General features: G+C 43.3%; 1 protein-coding gene across 1 annotated transcript; it reads left to right on the forward strand.

Annotated features, from left to right (window-relative positions):
• Nucleotides 1–6,118: 6,118 nt before the first annotated feature.
• On the forward strand, nucleotides 6,119–15,228 carry BANF2 (BANF family member 2). The gene is made up of 2 exons (XM_033095430.1): nucleotides 6,119–6,244; nucleotides 15,082–15,228. The coding sequence occupies exons 1-2, from the start codon at nucleotides 6,119–6,121 to the stop codon at nucleotides 15,226–15,228; spliced, it is 273 nt and encodes a 90-aa protein (XP_032951321.1).
• Nucleotides 15,229–18,093: the final 2,865 nt, after the last annotated feature.

Below are 18,093 nucleotides of genomic sequence, written 5' to 3' on the forward strand. Positions count from 1 at the left end.
TGAGAAGGAAGCAGTGGTTCTCAAATTTTGCAGCATATTGGAATCGCCTGGGAAGTTTTTAAGTTCCCAACGTCCAGGCTACACCCCATATTAATTAAATCAAACTTTGGAGGAAGGACCCAAGCAACGGTAATTTGTAAATCTCCCAATGTGAGTTTAATGGGCTATCAAATTTAGGAATAGTGACATTGGTACAGCCATTATGGAAAACAGTATGGAGGTTCCTCAAAAGATTAAACATAGAATTACCATATGATCTAACAACCCCATTTGTGGGTTTATATCCAAAAGAATTGCAGGATAGAAGGAAAGCAGGATCTTGAAGTGATATTTGTATACCCATATTCATTGCAGCATTATTCATAACAGCCAAAAGGTGGAAACAACTCAAGTGTCCATTGATGGATGAATGGATAAACAAAATGTAGTACATGCAGACAAAGTGAGCTTCCTTAAAAAAGAAGAAAATCTAACACATTATACATCATGCTTGATCTTTGAGGACATTATGCTAAGTGAAATAAGCCAGTCACAAAAGGACAAATACTGTTGATTCCACTTATATGAGTTACCTAGAGCATTTAAATTCATGGAGACAGAAAGTAGACTGGTGACTGCCAGGGGCTGCGGGGAGGTGGGGATGGAGAGCTGTTATTTAATGGATTTAGAGTTTCAGTTTTGTAAGATGAAAAGAGTTCTGGAGATTGGTTGCACGGTAATGTAAATATGCTTAACATTACTGAACTGCATACTTAAAAATGGTTAAGGTGGTAAATTTATGTTATGTGTACAGTAGTCTGCCCTAATTTGCAGTTTTACTTTCCATGGTTTCAGTTACCCACCGTCAACCACAGTCCAAAGATATTAAATGGAAATTCCAAAAATAAACAATTCACAAGTTTTAAGTTGTGCGTCATTCTGAGTAGCGTGATAAAATCTTGCTCTATCCAGCTCTACCCTCTGGGATGTGAATCATTCCTTAGTCCACTGTCTCCATGCTGTATACACTCCCAACCCGTTAGTCAGTTAGTAACCGTCTTAGTTTCCAGATTGACTATTGAGGTATCATACATATAGTGCTTGTGTTCAAGTAACCCTTGCTTTACTTTATAATGTCCCCAAAGCGTTAGTGATGCTGGAAATTCAGATACGTTAAACAGGAGCTGTAAAGTGCTTCCTCTAAGTGAAAGAGCATGTGTGTATAGAAAAACCCTATAGGGTTCAGTATTATCCTTGGTTTCAGGAATCTACTGGGGGTCTTGGAATATATCCTCCGTTGATAAGGGGTGAATACTGCCCTTTGTCACAAGTGAATATAAAGCAACATAAAAAGAATAAGTGGTATAATGTAACACCTTGCTACTCAAAATGTGATCTGTGGGCTGGCAGCATTGGCATCTTCTCAGGAGCTCATCACAAATACAGCATCTCAGGCCCTACCCCAGACCTGCTGTATAAAATCCTGCATTTTTTAACAAGACCCCCCAAGTGGTCTGTGTGCACATTAAACTTCAAGAGGCACTAGTTATGCTGGACTGACTATAAGCCCGGGGTTAGAAGACACAGCAGACATGGTCATTAGGTTGCTTGCTTACCCAGCATCCACTTCCTTTCTTCCTCCTTATAGAACCCTACATTGTCTGAGCAACCACATGCCAGGAGGCTGACTTCATCCACACCCCACACGTTCCCACTCTCCTGGCCAGTGACTGGTTTATGGGTGAGCGTGTTGCCTGGCTCTGGTCAAAAAACTAAGGGAAGTTCTGCTGAAGAAGTTCTGGGGACACCTGAGAAGAAATGGCCTCTCTTGCCTTTGGAAGTTTCCATGCAGGCATCTTGAGACTATGTGGGCAGCTAGCCTGGTCCTAGATAACACAGAGTCACTGACTGACAAAATCCTGGGTTCACTTCACCAGTGAATTTATGCTTACGTGAGATTAGAAATGTACTTATTATTTGACTGTTTGAGTCAGGGTTTCTATTACTTGTAGCCCAGAGTTTCTCAGCCTTGACACTATGAACATTGGGGCAGGATAATTCTTTGGGGGGTAGAGTAGGCTGTTCTGTGCATTGTAGCATGTTTAGCAACAACCCTGGCCTCGACCCATCAGATGCCATTGCATTTTCCTCTCCCTCAGTTGTGACATCCAAAAGTGTCTCCAGACACATTGTCAAATGTGGGAGGGGTCAATTTTTCCCCAGTTGGGAACCATTGTTGCAGACAAAGGCATCCTAATGAATGTGAGGACCTTTTATTCAATTGGTCCTTAGGAAGGTAAAAATCGCTGCCCATGCTCCAGAGTGTTTCAAAGATCAAAGTGAGATCTGGTGTGTGAGAAAAGCAAACACACACAAGGTGTTGCTAATCATTACCTGTCTTTAATGATGCTGGAGCACTGATAACGATGTTGTAGTTTCCATTTATTCTTGTACTAGGCAGAAATGTTTAACCTAACAGATGGCCAACGTGGATAGTGAATGGAATTTTCCCTCAGCAAAGTTGGGGAGCCTTGCCAGCATGCTCAGCCTTTTCCTCTTGCTTACAAATCCCCATCTCTTACCAGTCCACCCTGAGCTAGGCCACCAATCCTGATTCATCATCCATGAGGTGATGGTGCTGCAGAGTTCACCTGTTAACATACTTTCACAGACTAGGAGACATCGTCATATTTAGCTGCTGAAGATAGAGATGAATGCCCTTCGTATAATAATATATTCGCAGCTCACACATCCATGTTTTTGAGACCTACAGAGTCAAGGGACCCTGGACAACCTCTCTTGCCTTATGTTTTCCTTCTTAGAATCAGCCAACACTTTGAGATCATTTTTCTTAGGATCCCCTGACTCCTAAAATCACTTCCTTTCAGTTTGCTTTCATCTGAAGTGTCACAGAACATCTGGGGGCAGGAAGGCTTAGAGAGGGAGCCGGACTTTACAAAAAGGTCTGGACGAAAATTGGGAACGTGAGGCCAGGCAAAGGGACCAGTGCTGTGAAAGGGAGGCACTTGAAAGCAATGGATGCATCAGTCAACTATGTCATTGAGTGCTTATCACTGAGGCACAGTACTTGGTGCTGGGCTGTGGCTGGGCAGGGGAGCAAAGGCCATTAGAGGCAGATGCAGCCCTTAAGTCCTCACAATCTATTGGGGAATATGCGCCATGCTAGGTTGCTCTCCTAACCTCGTTCTGTATCCTAGTGTAGGGTGACTACCTCCAGTGACATGGCAAGTACTTGGATTTTGTGCCCCATCCCCACCCCTACAGTCTATATGCTTTACAGGTCATGTACTCACTTTTGAACCAGAGGTAGGGCATTCATATCAGGCCATAGATAACGTTATAGGGCCTGGCCTGTGATGATTTGAACTAGAGAAGGCATTTGTTGGTGGCTTCTAGGAAAAAAATGTTTTCCTTTGGGGGTGGGGGCTTGGCTTGAAAAAACCACGCCACACTCTGCTGCAGCCCTGTTATTTCCACAAGGATTTTGGATTGAGCAGGTATACAAGTATAAAGGAAGACTGAGTCGAGAGAGTTGCAGGGAAATGAAGCTGGAGCTTTGATCAAACCACACGTGATCTACCTCTGGATTTTTGTTTGACATATGCTTATAAACCGTCCTGTATAAGTCAGTTTGAACTGGATTTTCTATTGCTTGCATCATAAATGAAGGGGATGTGACCATGAGCAAACCATAAATGTGGATTTGCTGAGAAGTGATGTTTCACGCAGAGAGCAAGGATGTCTTTACTTAAACTCAAAAGATGGTGATCCTGGTTTAGCAAAATGGCTGGGTGCAGTGGGTCTGTTGCACCCTGCAAAAGCAGACCTTCTGGTATGGAGATATGGCATTTGGAGATCTGGTGGAAAATATTCAGGGTGTCGGCTACCTCTGGCAGTCTTCATTAAGGTCCTAGAAGACTCATATTTAGGGGGAATGTGGGCCGTTTGAGGGTGGAGAGGGATGGAAATATATCCCTAAGAGAGGGCCTTTCTGCCTATGGCCTGCAATCTAAAGTGACTGGACATTGATGAGCAAGTCCTGTTGGGTAGGAAAAGCTAATGTAAGTGGGGGAGACTGCATGTCAGGGAGTAAGGCAGGGGGTGGGGTATATGGGAAATCTCTGTACTTTCTGCTCAATTTGGCTGTGAATCTAAACCTACAAGTCTAAAATATAAAGTCTATTTTGAAAAAAAGAAAGGACAGCTGATTTATCTTGCTAAAGTTAGAACACAGGCAACAAATCAGGTTACTTAGCAAGAGAAAAGACTGGGGTTCCGGAAAAACATTGCCCTAGTTCCCAGGTCTCTCCTGAGCATCTTGTCTTAAGGACATGAAGCTTGATAAAGGGGACAATTGACTTATTGTGAAGATGCAGCTAAGGGACAAGGAGAAAGTTTGCGGTGCGTCCCCACTTCAGAGATGAAGGAAGATGCCACTAATCTGAGGACCAGGGCGGTGGGCAAGGACAGAGACCAGTTGCCAGCTCAGGGATTCTGACCTGAGGTGATCTCCAGCTCAAACTACCAGCACATGGACTTGAGTAGAAGAAACCCATTAAATTTTTAGGGGAACTGAATTGCTAAAGAAAGTGGCCAACTATGGCCTGAGATTGCCCAGCCTTCAGGGCAATCCCTGAACTTGTACCCATAAGAAATGGGGTGCTAAAACAGTGACTCTCCTTGGAAGGCATCAACCACATGCCCACTCAGATGTTAACAAGGCAGTGGCCAGAGCAGATACACCCAAACCCAGAACTGAGGACTGCCATCTTGCCTGACCAAGGGACTTGCTTTACCACCAGGGCAAGAAATCCTTAGTTGCTTCAATATTGTATGTACTATTGACCAAAGACAACGGAAGGTGTTTCCTATTCTCCCCTTCTCCAAACGGAAAATTCCCCTTCTGGAAATGCTTATTGCAGGTATCTGTTTTTTTTCCCCTGGCATTGACGGCTATGTTGATGGTGATGAACCTCAGAATTTAATTCATAGGTATTCTATGAGTAGCTACTTCCAGACATGATGGAGAGAATGATGGATCTTCCAGAAAATATGAACTTGAACCTGAATCCTGTAACTGGATGAATCATAGGGCTTCATCGCCCTTTGGGAGAGGGGGTGAGTCTATTTTAGCCAAGTGTGCATATTTCTGATGATTATGTAAGGGAAGGAGAGTGTATGGATGTTGATTCACCAAAAGGGTGGACCATAGTGGAATGTTATGGTTACTGCTCTAATACCCATCTCATCTTCTCTGGATGATAATCCTGATTTTGTTCAAGTAAAATTATGCTTAAACTCACAGTTTGCATGGCTAACTCCACTCCCAAGTCTAAGGCTAGGACATATGGCTGATACTAAGCTCACACTGGTGACCCCGTGCAGACCACTGAGACTGCGTGAGGCTCTGCTTAGAATTCTTCAGAGGCACATTCTCTGTTTCATTTTTTTTTTTGGGGGGGGATGCAATTGTTGGGGAATATGAGTGCTGAAATAGCCATTTCACTACCATGAAAGGAACCAACCAAGACTAAAGCCAATCCAAGGAAGAAAAGTGGAAAGAATCAGAGAAATGGAGCTGTGACTTGATTGCACATACCTTACTTACCCTTGGGCTTTTGAGTTATATTGTGTCTTCTTTAATATTTGATCCAGTTTATGAGTTTTCTGTTACTTGCAACCAAACAGCCAACTATTATAGAGTATAGTAAGTACTAAAATAAAAGTATGAAAAAAGTGTTGGGTGATTAAGAAAGAAGGTGGGGTAATTATCTAAAAGAAGTAATACTTCCTTAAGCATTTAGGGTGGGAAGAGTTGGAAAGAACAATTGCATTTCTTAGCATTAAGCACATCCTTTTTGTGTGGTTTTATTGAACTCATCTGCGGCCATGATTACACGTCTCTTAGTCCATCCAGGTGGGAATACATCTGTAAAGGCCTTCAGTGCTGGCCTTACAGCTGGCATCTAAAAGGCCCCAATAAATGTTGGAAGGTGAAAGGAAACCTGCCATCTGTCGCTCATAGTCCGTCAGCAGGCCGAAAGAGTCCCCCATGTCCATCCGCACTGAGCAGCCAGCCGCCTCCTAACTGTTTTCCTCCCCGCTGCTATTGCAGAACATGGATCACATGTCATCCAGGCTAAGGGCCTTCCTCTCTGAACCCATCGGAGAAAAGGATGTTGTCTGGGTAGACGGGGTCAGCCATGAACTCGCAATCAATTTGGTCACCAAAGGTTTCAACAAGGTAATTTCTTTGTTTTTATTTCTCCAACTTGTCTTCCCAACCTCTCTTCTCCTAGTCCTGCCAGATGGCAGCCACTGCCACATGTCCCTGCAAGTGGCCATCAGAGAGCAAAGCTGCCATACTTAGCAGGGAGCCACATCCTTCTGTGCTACTGACTCTACATGCTTGGGCAGCCTCAAGGGCCAGTGACAATGGGCAAATTGAATTGCTTCAGCTCAGAGCAGCTGGGCCAGGCATGATTCACTTGGTGTTCAAACACCCAGGGGTTAACAGAAGTGAGCCAGCTTCCCAAGTCTGGGGCTGAGCTGTCAAGATGGATGATTTGGGTGCACTGCCCACGCCCATGAAGAGACCTTCAGGGTCTCACTTGCCCCATCAGGGCACCAGCCTGGAGATGGCAAGTGGAATAACAGCAGCCTGGGGTCTACACTAGAGTAAGAGGATGTGAGATGTTCTAAGATGTCGCTGGCAGCCCAAGAATGGCCTCAAAGGTATCTAATGGAATCTAAACATTTTTTTCTATGTAATTGTTTTTTATGTGCTATTATAAGGCTGCTTAGAACTTTAGGAGAGAATGGGAGATGGTCCCAAAGAGCACCCAAAGAAAGTGAGCACATGCAGAGGTGTGTGGGAATTCACACAGAGCTTTGCACACTCCATCGAGAGAAGCACCAGCAACAGAACTATTGCTGCTCACTCCTTTCAGTTTTCAACAGCAGTCTACACCACCAGGCAGGAAGATGTTGCAGAAACACCCAAGGAGGCTAGGAACTGGTGTGTGCACGGCTGATAATCAGTTTGGTTTGCACCAGCACAGTGCACGGCCGTTTCCAGGGGGGCATCTAAACTCCTGGGCCTGTGGTTTTCTGGTTGACACACTGCTTTGCACCAGATGTTAAATATTCTGAATATCTCCCCAAGCTACCAACCAATTTAATATCCAATAGGTGGTATTGTCAGGAAGTTGGAGCTCCATGATTAAGGTACATTTGTTTCTTTTCTCTCGGATGAAGGAGACTGAACCACTCCCGAACACATAATAAAGCAATTCTGACTAGGGGAAACATTTTAAATTCAAAATTCTTTTTTAAAAGAAGTGAGTATCCCTTTTGCTTTTCTATTGTGGTGTAACATACTTACATTGATATGAAAGGTACAGTTCAATGAATTTTGACAGATATTTATACATCCATGGACCCACTACCTGGATCCAGTGATCAGACACCTCCAGATTCCAGATTGTTCTTTCATTCCTCTTCCAGATCAAAGCCTTCCTTCATTCCCAGAGATACCCAGTATTCTGGCTTCTACTGCCACTGTTTTAATGTATCCATAATTGTGAGGTTTTGTTATTATTTAGCCATACTCATTTAAAAAATATTTTATTTACGTACAGTAAATTTTACCTTTTTTAGTACACAGTTCTGCAAGTTTTGACAGATGCAGGCACTATGTAGCCATTACCACAATCAAGACATAAAACAGTCCTGTCACCCCATAATGTCTCCCCATGACCTTCATATTCTCCCCTCTCAGTCCCTGGCAACCCCTGATTTGTTTTCTGTCTCTATAGTTTTGCTTTTTCCAGCTTAACTGTGTTTTTAATGAGGCTAGCAGGTGGGGTGATAGGCATGATTAAGACAAAAGAATGAATGACAGAAATTTTCAGACATTTGAGAGCTTGCTACACAGTCAGGGCTGTACTCATGACAGCTTTCTTGGCCTTGTCTCATGGGTGCTGGCTCTTTCTGCACCCTTTCTGAAGACCCGCTGGGACACAGACCAGGTAGCTGCCCTCAGCCCTACTTGTCTGGGCTCATCGCTTGGCTACCAGCACTCTCCCAAAACACCCGGACACTGGAACCCCAGACTCCCTGCTATGAATTCACCCAAATCTCTTCAGGAGCCCAAAAGTCAACATTGGACTGCATTCTCTCTCAGTGATTTCATGCCTACCCTTCCCTGGGGCAGTCAGCTTTGGCCTGAGGATCCAGCTCTCTACCATCCAACATGGTAGCCACTGGCTACTTGGACTAGTGAGTATCTGTCTGAATTGAGATGTGCTAAAATTATAAAATACACACTGCAATTTTAAAGACTTAGTACAAAAAAATTCAGAGTATCTCACCAATAATTTTTTAATTGATTGCATATTGAAATGATAATATTTTGGAAATATAAAACTATCATTAGACTATAAAACTATCATTAGAACTAATTTCACCTGTTTCTCCCTTTTGCTGTGGCTACCAAAAAAAATAAAAATCACATACGCATCTGGCTCACATTAGATTTCTACTGGACAGTGTTGGTCTAGATTTAATGATGGAGGGGCTGCAATGGAGAAAGGAATTACCAAGAAGGAAAAATACATCATTCACAAGATGCTCAAGGCTTTCCACAGCCTCGCTCTAGCTCCGTCTTATATTCTTCTGTCCTCACCCCCCACACCCAAACCCATACTCGAGCCAGACTGTCCCTGAGCCATAAACACATACGGGACCTCCCTCGTGCCGTCCTGAGGCCCCTCTCGAAATGGACTCTTTCCCTTCAAGGTCCACCTCACAGCCTACCTCCTCTGGGAACTAAGCCTTCCTTCTGCCCACCCATCCCAGCTTAACAAGCTCCTGTTTCTGAAGACTGAGTATTCAGTGCGACCCTTGCTGTGACATCCATACTGTTGACTATTTTTTCCACACGTGGCCTGAGAACCACACTCATTATGATAGAGGCACAGCTTGCCTTTGGTGTACTTCCACACCTTCTCTGAGGCAGACAATGGTTCTATGTTCTTTGTACTCCTCCTCTCCTTATGAAAACCCTGCCCAGGGATAAGTGATTTTCCAGGCACTCAGTAAATTCAGAGTTATCAAGCAGTGCCCCCTGGGGAAGATGCGTTAGTCTGGGGATAATCCTGGAGTTATTCCAACAGGTAGAAGTAAGTTTAATATCCTAGAGAATCTGATATTTCTGAGCTTTGGACCAAGGAGGGCGAGAGTAGCTTCTATTCTCCAGGATTAGGGGCTGGCTCTCTGGAGCCAGCAGAGAAACTGAGCAGGCTTCCAGCATGGCCATGATAGGAGAAGGTGAAGCAGATTAATTTTCCCTCCCTGCCACTGGAAGATAGCAGAGTGAGACCAGGGAGAAAGTGGAGAAAGGAGCATCAGGTTGCAACTTGGCTCTGGAGGCTGCAAGATGAGGAGGCCCTGCTTCCTGTAGCATTCCTGGAAAATTTGTCTCTGGCCCTGAGTGCCATGCATTCCCTGGCTTCCCGACTGCAAAGCCTGGTGGTGACATGGAGGCTGTGATCACCAGACCATCGGATACCAGCAGCAAGGCCTGTAAAATGGCAGAGGACTCCATAGATGCCAGGCCAGACTGTGGACGGATGAGATATGCAAGAACGGGGCTGAGGAAAACAGGAGTCTTTACCTTCCAATTCTTAGTGACTGTCTGCAGAATGGAACGGGGTACATGTGAGGATCAGATCAACTAAAATGCTCCAGGAGTCTGGATCCCATCAAAGGTCCCCAAAAGTGCCAGTTATTAGTGTCCTCCTCCTGATCCTCCTCCTCCTCATCATCAATGTTCTCTCTCCTTGGACAAAAGGCTGTGTTTCTTAATCCCGTTACATTCACCTCTGCACCTTCCACACCTACGACAGCAGTTCAATAAATGTTAATTCAATAAATGTTAATTGTTGTTTTCTTAAGATAGCCACTATCTTTTTTTCTCTATTTTTTTAAACAATTTTTTTTACTTTCCAATTACAGTTGGTATACAATATTATATTAGTTTCAGGTGTATAACTTAGTGATTAGACATTTATATAACTTACAAGGTGATCATCCCGATAAATCTAGTACCCATCTGACATCATATATAGTTATTACCATATTATTGACTATATTCCTTATGCTGTACTTTACATCTCCATGACTATTTTGTAACTACCAATTTGTGCTTCGTAATCCTTTCCCCTTTTACACCCATAACCCCAAAACTCCCATCTGGCAACCACCAAAATGTTCTTTATATCTCTGATTTTGTTTCTGTTTTGTTTGTTTGCTTATTTTGTTCTTTATGTGATTTCACATATGTGTGAAATCATATGGCATTTGTCTTTCGCAGTCTGACTTACTCCACTCAGCATAATACCCTCTAGGTTCATCCATGTTGTTGTAGGTGGCAAGATTTCATTCTTTTTTATGGCTGAGTGATATTCTGTTGTTTGAGTATGTGTGTACCACCTCTTTTTTTTATCCATTCATCCATTGATGGACACCCAAGTTGCCTCTGTTTCTTGGCTATTGTAAACAATGCTGCAACAAACATATGGATCCGCACGTCCCCTCAAAGTAGCATTTTGGGTTTCTTCAGATAGATACCCAGAAGTGGGATTACTGGATCCTTCTTTGTCTCTTGTTATAGACTTTGTTTTAAAGTCTATTTTAAATGGTTTAAGTATTGCTATCCCAGGTTTTTGTTTGTTTGTTTTTTGTTTCCATTTTCAGGAAATACCTTTTTCTATCCCTTTGCTTTCAGTCTGTGGGTTTTTTATTTGAAGTGAATTTCTTGTAGGCAGCATATGTAATGGTCTTGTTTTCTTATGTAGTCAGCCACCCTATGTCTTCTGATTGGAGCATTTAATCCATTTACATTTAAAGTGATTGTCGATAGATATGTAGTTATGCCATTTTAGTATTCATATTTTTAAATTTTTTTTCTTCTTCTTAAAGAAGTCCCTTTAAGATTCCTTGTAATACTGGTTTGGTGGTGATGAATTCCATTAGCTTTTTCTTGTGTGGGATGCTCTTTATCTGTCCTTCAGTTCTAAATGATAGTTTTGCTGGGTAGAGTAATCTTAGTCGTAGGTCCTGCTTTTCATCACTTTGAATATTTCCTGCCAATCACCCTGGCTTGCAAAGTTTCTATTGAGAAATCAGCTGACAGTCTTATAGGAACTCCCTTGTAGGTAACTAATTGCTTTTCTCTTGCTGATTTTAAGAATCTCTTTGTCTTTAGCCTTTGGCATTTTAATTATGATGTGTCTTGGTGTTGGCCTCTTTGATTTCGTCTTGTTTGGGACTCTCTGCACTTCCTGGGCTTGCATGTCTATTTCCTTCACCAGGTTAGGGAAGTTTTCCATCATTATTATTTCAAATAGGTTTTCAATTCCTTGCTCTCTCTTCTCCTCCTGGTACCCCTCTGATGTAAATGTTGGTATGCTTGATGTTGTCCCAGAGGCCCCTTAAACTATCCTCATTATTTTTTTGATTATTTTTTCTTTCTGCTGTTCTGATTGGGTGTTTTCTGCTACCTTATCTTCCAAATTAATGACTTGATCCTCTGCTTCATCTAATCTACTGTTGATTCCCTCTAATGAATTCTTTATTAAGTTATTGTATTCTTCATTTCTGACTGGTTCTTTTTTATGTTTTCTATTTCCATTTTGATATTTTCTATCTCTGTTGAAGCTCTCATTGATATTATTGAGCATCTTTATAACTGATGTTTTAAACTCTGTATATCTAGTGCATCGCTTGTCTCCATTTTGTTTAGTTCTTTTTCTGGAGTTTTGTTCTGTTCTTTTATTTGGGACATGTTTCTTTGTCTCCACATTTTGGCTGTCTCCCTGTGTTTGTTTGTATGTATTAGGTAGAGCTGCTATATCTCCCAGTCTTAGTAGAGTGGCCTTACGTAGTAGGTGTTCTGTGGGACCGAGTGGCATAGTCTTCCTGGTCACCTGAGCTGGGTGCTGCAGGTGTATCCCTTGGGTGGGTTGTGTGTGCCTTCCTATTGTAGTTGAGCCTTGGTTGCTGTTTTCACATTAATGGGAGGTATTGACCCTTGAGCTGATTGGTTGTGAGAACTGGCCATGACTATAGTGGAGGAGCTGTGGTGCAGAGGCTGACCCTACAGAGCAGGATTCACTTTAGCAAGGCTCTGGTACCTGCCTAGTGTGCCCTTGGGGTATATTGTCCATAGAGGCAGCCAGGTGGTGCTCCAGCTTGGTCCAAAGTTGGACACTGGGTGTACTCACCCTAGGGCCTCCTGGAAGGGACCCCACTACAGGCCAAGTTCAGCTGCAGCCTGTGCCCTGCCTGGGGCCACCTGGAATGAGCCACAAAGCAATCCACAGATGGCCACTACCCATGCTGGACTTGGAGGTGCCTGGGAGAGGCTAAGTTGTGAACCAAGACCAGCTGCTGCTAGTGCCAGGCTTGGAGCTGCTTAGCAAGAAGTATGCAGCACACCATAGCCAGATGCTACTTGTTTGGGGTTTGTGAAATTTTGAGAGATTTTAGAAAAGTCCACAGCATGAGCCAGTACAGGTCATTTGTATGGAAAAACCACTGGAAGTGGCTTAAGTGGCCCACAAGTTAGGAGGCTGGGGGGCAGAGTCTTAGGGAATCACCAGGGCAGGGTGAACAGTGTTAGCCAGGTTGATGGAGACTCAGACATGCTGGCTGCCTGCGTCTGCATGGTGGGAGGGGGGATGGCTCAACAAAGGAACAATGGCCTCTGTCAGCACTTCTCTCTGTGAGGAAGCTGCCCCTTCAGGCTTGCCCTGAAGCTAGACAATTCAGTACTTCTCCATATGTCCTGGGTGCCTTTTGAATTGCTGTCCCAGCACTGGAGCTCAGAGTAAGTGAGTTCATCAGCAAGTTTATGTGTGGGCCCTTTAAGAGGAGCACCTAGAAGTGAAGCTGCTCTCTCTCACCTATAATCTCCACTGGTTTTCACAGCCAGAAGTTGTGGCGACTTTTCTTTCTGACACTGAAACCCTGAGCTGGGGAGCCTGGTGTGGTGCTGGGGTCCCTCGCTCCTCAGGGGTATCTCTGCAACTGAGATACACCTCCTGATTTTTAACTGCCACGTATGGCTGTGGGACCAGCCTGTTCAATGTCTCCACAACTCCTATCCATCTCCACATGGCTTCTTCTGATATTTTTAAGTATAGAACTTCTGTTCAGCTAGACTTCAGGGGATTCTCAGTGATGGTTGTTCTGTACTTTAGTTGTAATTTTGATGTGGCTGTGAGATGATGCAAGCACAGCATTTGCCTATTCCCCAACCTTGACTGGAAATAAATGTTAATTTTTTAAAATATTCAATTAAAAGACATCTCAGTAAAACCCATCACTGAAAATTTGAGGATACTTATAAAGTAAAATGAGATCATTCTAAGTAACTATACTGCTTTTTTAAGATGATTAAAACAGCAGTTTAAAATGACCATGAAATCCTGGCCTTTTCTCTTTTCAACAACTGGATAATGACTCAAAATAAAAAACCCCAAATTCCAATGCTTAGTACATTTTATGACTAGAATTCAGCTTTTATTTAATTTCTCTTTTAAAAAATATGTTCCTTTGGTCAAGATAAAGTTTGCTTTGTTTTATGAAACTGAAAGTAAACAGACACTTGTGGGTTTTCCTGGTGGTGGCCCAGAACTCAAGGTGTGGACAGTGGTTGTCATTTATTCCAGGCTGGAGAGCCCCCAAACTACCCCCAAGAGATGGGCATTTAATGTGATCTTAAATCTCTAGGATTTACTGTTTCGTGGCTTCCCCAACTTGTGTTCATATGATCTTGGATGTCTCTCTCTCCATGTGGTCCTTGCTCCTCCTCAATAAGCCTGTGATTAAAATGGTAAAAAAAAAAAAAAAAGAAATGAAACGTTGTGGGGATGAGTAGTTAGAAAACTAAAAATGCCGTGGACTAGGAGTCATGGAATCTTTATTTTACATGAGTTTTTCATTCACAGAGACTCTTCAAAAACTAAAGACGGGCAAGGTTTCGCGTTTTATAACTTCTGCTCTTCCCACCAGGCTATGTATTCCAGGACCAAAAAAAAAAAAAGAGTTTGCACTATTCTAATGCTCTCACATTGAACGCACTTAATTCAATTTGCAGGATAGGTCAAGGCATGCTATGTACCTTCAGAAGATGCAGAAACTGAGGCCTAGGTTCTAGAGGTTCTCAGTTCAGGTTAAGAGAGTTGCCTGAGATCATAGTTGGTTTGCAAAAGCAAATCAATGAATGCTAAGATGCCCTTCATTTGCCAGCTATATGTGTAGTGGGTCTAAATCAAGGAAGATTTTGTCCCCGAGGGGGCATTTGGCAATATCTGGAGATTTTTCATAAGGATCACAATTTAGGGGCAGGGAGGTGTACTACTGGTATCTAGTGGGTAGAAGCCAAGGATGCTGCTAAACTTCCTACTATGCACAATATGACCACTCCTCCAACACATAATTATCCAAAATGTCAACAGTGCCAAGGGTTAAAAAATATTTGCTAGAACAATTGAGAAAGTGGTAGAGTGGGGAGCGTGTGTGTGTGTGTGTGTTAAAGAGAGAAATAATAGATCCGAGGCCTAAAGGGAGCATCAGAGTTATCCTAGGCTCTTGTTACTCAAAATGTTGTCCCTGGATGAGCATCAGCCAGGAGTGTGTTAGAAATGCAGGCTCTCAGGCCTTACCCCAGACTTACTGCGTCAGAACCTGCCTTTTTACAAGATGCCAGGTAACTCATGTGCTCATTAAAGTTGAGAAAGACAGCCTCTGGTTTAGCTTAGACTGGACAGCCCCCTTTCCCACTCTGAGGGATGGACATTCAACTTGGCCTTACATCTATCTCACCACGGGCTATCCCCAAATCCTCATTGCCCTTTCAGGGTTTCTGGAATTGCCAGTCTACCTCAACTACCTGACCTGTGCCCCCTCCTTTGATTTTCATATGAGTCCTCATGTTGGGGGAGGAAATGCATATCTGAGCCAATTTATTATAACCTTTCCCATTTTCCTCTCTGCCTCATCCCCTCCCCACAGGCCTACATCCTGTTGGGACAATTCCTCCTGATGCACAAGAACGAAGCTGAGTTTCAGAAGTGGCTCATTTGTTGCTGTGGCGCCACGGAGTGTGAGGCCCAGGAGAGTTCTAACTGCTTGAAGGAGTGGTGCTCCTGCTTCCTATAAACGCCTCTTCTTGCTCTGCCTTCTGGGTAAATGACACGTTCTGCACCGAGACCCAGGCTTGAAGTCGTTATTTTTTATTTTAACTTGAATGATACATGCTTATTACAAAAAGTAGTTCAAGAGTATAAAAAAGGATAAACACAAGAAAAAATGATCCCAAAGTTCACCACCCAGAAACAATGATCCTTCCCCTTACATGAATATCATGCCAAACATCTCATCATAAATTTTATAAAAGAATGGACAATTTTATTTAAAAATGGGAATTAAATTTTAAGTCAGTGTACTATTTATCTATTGCTACATAGCAAAGGAACCCCAAATGTAGCAGCTTAAACAATAATTTTATCTCACATGGTTTCTGAGGTTCAAGAATTAGCTGACAAAAGTTGATTTCTCTCTCATGCGACATATGCAGTATATGTCATCAGTGAGTACTGTCCATTGCAGTCACTCTGAGGCTTAAGTTGATGGAAATTCCGTCTTAATGTGCTTTTCCATGAGTACCACACAGTAGGAAGGAATTGTGGTGAATTACACACTGTCTGTCAAAGCCTCTGCTCAGAGTGATACCCTCCACTTATGTTTTCAAATTTCATTGGCCAGAGCAAGTCACATGGTCATACCTAACTCCAAAGGGGCTAGGATTCTTCTGAAGTCAGAAAAAGTGGAAATATTTGGTGACAGAAATAATCAATTAAGTTTACCAATTAAGTTCATTATTTTTTTCCTTAAATGCCTCACAACTGTTATATTTCCTAAATTCATAATATGACTGGGATATTTCTATTGGGGTCTGCGTAACTCTTTCTAGCTTTACCTCTTTAGCTCTCCCCAAAAAGAGGCCAAAGAGAAGAACTCCAGGTAGCCCACTGGTTGGTCCAAATATTTGAATAGCTCCATTTCCTAAGAGCTCAGGTTCTGACCATCCAGAGCTTTTCCCCTGCTCCCTCCTGCACAGATTAATTCAGTGCATTAATTCTCCACTGAAATAGTCATGATGTTTAGAAGTCACTCATTTTCTAAGACAGGAGCTGGCTGGCTCTACAGAAAGGAGAGAGGGAAATAGCTTTGTCCCTTACTCTATTTCTACACACCATGTTTCCAAAAATCTTCACCCATAGACACTAGGAACGTTTCACTTCAGCTGTTTATTCCTTTGTATCAGATTTTGTCTTCCTCGTAGGTAAAATTATTGACTTTAATTTTTCATTTCTCCTTGTATTCCCCACCTTTGTCATGGGATTTTGCAGTCCCTCCCACTAGAGGCAGAGTAACTCTCAGCCCCTTGATGTAGACTTGGCCAGTGGTATAAACCTGAAATGACAATGTGCCAGCCTGAGCCTCACAACACATTTCCCCTTGCTCTCGTGTGCCTCTGCCAACACCAAGAGAAGAACTACCCCCTTGGATAACTGCTGTCCCTGAAGCCTGGGCCCCAGAATGGGCCCAGGTGGAACTGACCTTACCCCGACCTGCAGCAAGGACCCAAGGCTAGCCAGACCTGCCGATTGATACAAAGCTGCCCTACTGAGCCCAGCCAGGATCAGCCAACCCTCAGCTTACTCAGATATGTGAGTGAGAATAAAGGATTGCTGTTCAAAGCCACTAATGTTTGGGACAGTTCTCTATGCAGCAATATCTAACTGATACATTTCTTCTAGTCTAAAATGTCCTTACCCTGCCACCAGGTATCACATCAAAGTCCAACAAAATCTGGCCTGATGGAGTAGCAGGCCAGGGTGGGGGAGAGACATTTTCTCTGGAGCCAGCCGGCATGGTGCGAATTCCAGCTCAGCTAATGCTGAGTATCCTAGGTGAGCTACTTAACTTCTCTGAGCCTCGGTTTCCTCATCTGTAAAGTGAGGGCAGGAAGGTAATTACCTTGCCTTGCAGGGTGAATCAACTGAAATTATATATATTATGTATGCGGTACACAGCAGGAACACTATCCTTGTTCTCAAGCTCTCCTCAAACCTGGCCTCCTGCTGTTTGGACAACATGTGGCACTCAGGAGAGAACTCACAGCTGTAAGTTGGAAGGGAGCCCAGCTATCCGCTTATCCAATCTAGTCCAATTCTGTTCCCACATATAAGTATTGGGCACTGTACAACTGGTAGGGACTGCAGATTCTTTAATGGGTGGGTACAAAGGACAACTGATGAAAATAAGATTATTTCAGATTTTGACTGAAATATTAGCCCACAGAGCCTCAAAAGCATTCTCAAGGACACTCGGGAAGAGCAGGCTTGCATGCGTGTCCTTAGTCCCATCAAAGGCCCACCTTCTACTCGGCAGGACAGTTGTTTCAATGATTTTGGAAAGGGTTGGTGCCTGAGAATATTAACAAATTGTTATGGATTTGACCAGCATCTTAAACAGCAGCTGAGCCATCTGCAAGGAAAAGGGGCCACACACTGACTCTTGGCTCAATATCTGTAGTCTGGAAAGATCTATGAATCAATAAATGTCTTCGATTAGTATTTATGGAGTGTCTAAAGTTCTAAGCATGTTTAGGTGCTCTGGAAAAAGCAAAAGAAATAAGGACGAGTTTCTCTAGCTTCGAGGAGCTTACAACTTAATAAGAGGCAATTGGGAAAAGGAAGGGCACAACAGCCAAAGTGTTAGGAGGTATATCTTAGTATGAGCCCCCCAGAAGCAGAACCTGAGACGTGGTCTGATGCAAAGTAGTGTATACAGGAGTGCTCCCAGGAAATGCCCATAGGGGAGGGAGGAGTGTGACAGGGAGGGGAAGAAGCCAATAGAGCTGTGCCATCACTGCTGGAGCTCAGCCCTACCTCCTACACTGTAGGAGCCAGTGTAGACAGGCGTTTAGTTACTCCATCCTGGGATATCTAAACACCA

This window comes from Rhinolophus ferrumequinum, chromosome 23, assembly GCF_004115265.2.
Source record: "Rhinolophus ferrumequinum isolate MPI-CBG mRhiFer1 chromosome 23, mRhiFer1_v1.p, whole genome shotgun sequence".
NCBI classification, from domain to species: domain Eukaryota; kingdom Metazoa; phylum Chordata; class Mammalia; order Chiroptera; family Rhinolophidae; genus Rhinolophus; species Rhinolophus ferrumequinum.